Genomic DNA, 2,674 nt, shown 5'->3' with positions numbered 1-2,674 from the left:
AAAAAAAAAAAAAAACACTAGCCAGGCGTGGTGGTGCACACCTGTAATCACAGCTACTTGGGAGGCTGAGTCAGGAGAATCACTTGACCCTGAGAGTCAGAGGTTGCAGTGAGCTGACATCACGCCACTGGCATTCCAGGCTGGGCAACAGAGCAACTCCGTCTCAAATTTAAAAAAAAATACATATATATACACACACACACACACACACACACACACACACACAATGGAAATGTAATGTACTATATACAGAGATTATCCTGGGTTTGAAAAAAAAAGAAAAACAATGCAATGTACTATGGAAATGTAGGATATAAACAATGGGAGAAACTGGGTGAGGAGCATACAGGAACTTTCTATTTTATCTAAAAGTTTATTTGAAAATGTTTAATTTAAAAATTGGTCTTTCTGTGAGAGGCAGGTGTCTCAGCACCTGCTCCATGAGCCTCCTATGGCAAACCACCCTCCTCCATAGCACTCACTATCTAGGCAATTGTGATTTGTACCACAAGAGCTTATCTCATTCTTCCCCATTCACCTGGAACAGACACACACACAGCTGATTGGAACACAAGACAACTCATAGGCCGGAAGGATAACAGGAGGGAGAAGCAGAAAAAGCAGATACAGACGCCTCAGATCCGAAGACTTCCCAGTTGCAAGCAGTCTCACAATAAAATCCTGTGAAAACAATTAGAACTGTGCCCTTTCAACCAAAACAGACTTGACCACAGCATCTCCTGGGACGCTTACACCTTAGCCTTACCTTTATCTGAGCCATAAGAGGCTTGGTCCCTGCAACGGTTAATTTTATGTGTCAACTTAGCTAGGCTATGCTACCCGCACATTTGCTTAAACATTATCCTAGGTGTTTTTGTGAGGGTACGGTTTACACTAATATTTAAGTCAGTAGTCTTTGAGTAAAGCCAATTTCCCACCATACAATGGGTGAGCCTTGTCTAGTCAGTTGAAGGCCTTGCTAGAGAAGAGACTGTCCTCTGTTAGGAAAGGGAGTTCTGCCAGCGGAACTCTATCTTTGGACTTGAATGGCAAGTCTTCCCTGGGCCTCCAGCCTGCCAGCCTTCCCTGAAGATTTTGAACCTGCCAAGTCTCCATAATCATTTGAGCTAATTCCTTAAAATAAATATTAATCTCTCTTCCCCCAGGACACACACACCTATTGATTCTGTTTTTCTGAAGAACTCTTGACGAATACGGTTTGTGAAAAGGAAGCTGAGGCATCAGTGCATCAGTGGGAACTAAAAGGGTTCCATTAGGAACTGCCTAATGCCCCTGAAGTCCCACTCCACAGGCAGCCACAGTTGGCCAATTCCTTTATAGGACATCAAGTGTGGGGACATCAAGTGTTAGGACATCACGTGTTCCTTTATAGGACATCAAGTGTGGGGGAAAAAACTAGGTGCCATGAGGTTCAGGGGAGCCTCATCCTGGCCCAGTGACTATGATGTGACCTTGGGAAAGTCATCCCACCTCTCTGAGACTTGCAGTCTTTTCTGGAAAACAAGAGGACTGGCTAGATCAGAGCCTGAAAACACATCACATATTGCCTGAAGTAGACATTGTTAAAGGATCCCGGTTTTTTCCCACTGAAATTCAGAAGCATTCTACAATAGTTCTAAACCTGGGATCCCAGAAAGGCCTTACCAACCAGTCTCAATCGGTTCATGAGAGAAAGCCTATGTGCAACCCCAGGATGATTTGGTCCCTAAAGACCTCACGGCTAAAATGAAAGGAAGCCACTGAAACTGCAGCCACAGCTGGGCAGCTTTGTCTGACAAAGGAAACTCCACCTGGGTTGGCAGTGACCGTGAGTATAGGGAAAGCCTCAAAGGCAGCTGTGGGGAGGGCGGAGGCAGAGGTGAGGTGTGTGCTGTCCCCATCCCCGCCGAGCTCTCTCACACGTTCCCAGTCTCTTCTCTAGATCTAGATCTGACCCCTAGTTTGTTTGCAACTCCCCTGTGCCACTTACCCCATTGCCCACCCCGCTCCCCATTCACCTCGGCCAGGCTGATGGAGATGATGAACACAGGGGGCGGGAAGCAGTTAGCTCTCTCCAAGTATGTTCCTCGGGCCTTTTCAGGCAGCATCCATTTTGAGACGATCCTGTGGACCTTTCTACCCTTGGCACGATCTTTACCTCCCCCATCCTCTCTCATTTTCTCCTCTTCCTCCAGCTCTTCCTTCATCTCTCTCCCCATATTCAGATTCATGCTCTCCATCTCCAGATCATGAACAGCAGCCATTGTCCTGGGTTCTCCCTCCACCCCAGAAGGACATGAATCCCAGGGAACAGCAGGTGGCCCTAGGTCCTCAGGCTGTGGCTCTTCCCTGGGCTGTCTGGCGCAACCACTGCTTTCCAAGGCCTTTCCTGCATGTAAAGAGAAGACAGCTGAAGATGATCAAAATGATCTAAACCTCCTAAATGGCCCAAAATAAAGTTTTCCCTGTAATTGTTTTAAAAAGCATGAGCCAAAGAGCCAGATGACTGAGATTAAAACACAGCTCTACCACGTATCAGCTGTCAGTTAACATCAGGTAAATCACTTAATTAAATTCTCCAAGCCTCAAATTACATATTTCTTAAATTGTGGTGAAATACACATAACATAAAATTTACCATTTTTGCCATTTAATTTTTTTTTTTTTTTTTTTT

At 45.5% G+C, this 2,674-nt stretch overlaps 1 protein-coding gene across 3 annotated transcripts in view; it reads right to left on the bottom strand.

Moving 5' to 3' along the window:
• Nucleotides 1-2,674, bottom strand: part of RHBDL2 (rhomboid, veinlet-like 2 (Drosophila)) — a 57,897-nt gene that overhangs the window by 29,941 nt on the left and 25,282 nt on the right. For 2 of the 3 annotated variants that reach the window (XM_011977686.1, XM_011977684.1), the window contains exon 2: nucleotides 2,019-2,389. In XM_011977686.1, coding sequence (XP_011833076.1) covers nucleotides 2,019-2,264 — 246 coding nt within the window. In that variant the 5' untranslated portion in view covers nucleotides 2,265-2,389. Of the gene's footprint in view, nucleotides 1-2,018; nucleotides 2,396-2,674 lie in introns of all 3 variants that reach the window. The other variant, XM_011977685.1, reaches the window with a different exon arrangement.

The sequence above is a fragment of the Mandrillus leucophaeus genome, unplaced genomic scaffold (assembly GCF_000951045.1).
Source record: "Mandrillus leucophaeus isolate KB7577 unplaced genomic scaffold, Mleu.le_1.0 Scaffold182, whole genome shotgun sequence".
Classification (NCBI taxonomy): Eukaryota; Metazoa; Chordata; class Mammalia; order Primates; family Cercopithecidae; genus Mandrillus; species Mandrillus leucophaeus.
Note: the sequence above shows the minus strand (reverse complement) of the source record. Positions and strands in the feature narration are given on the sequence as shown.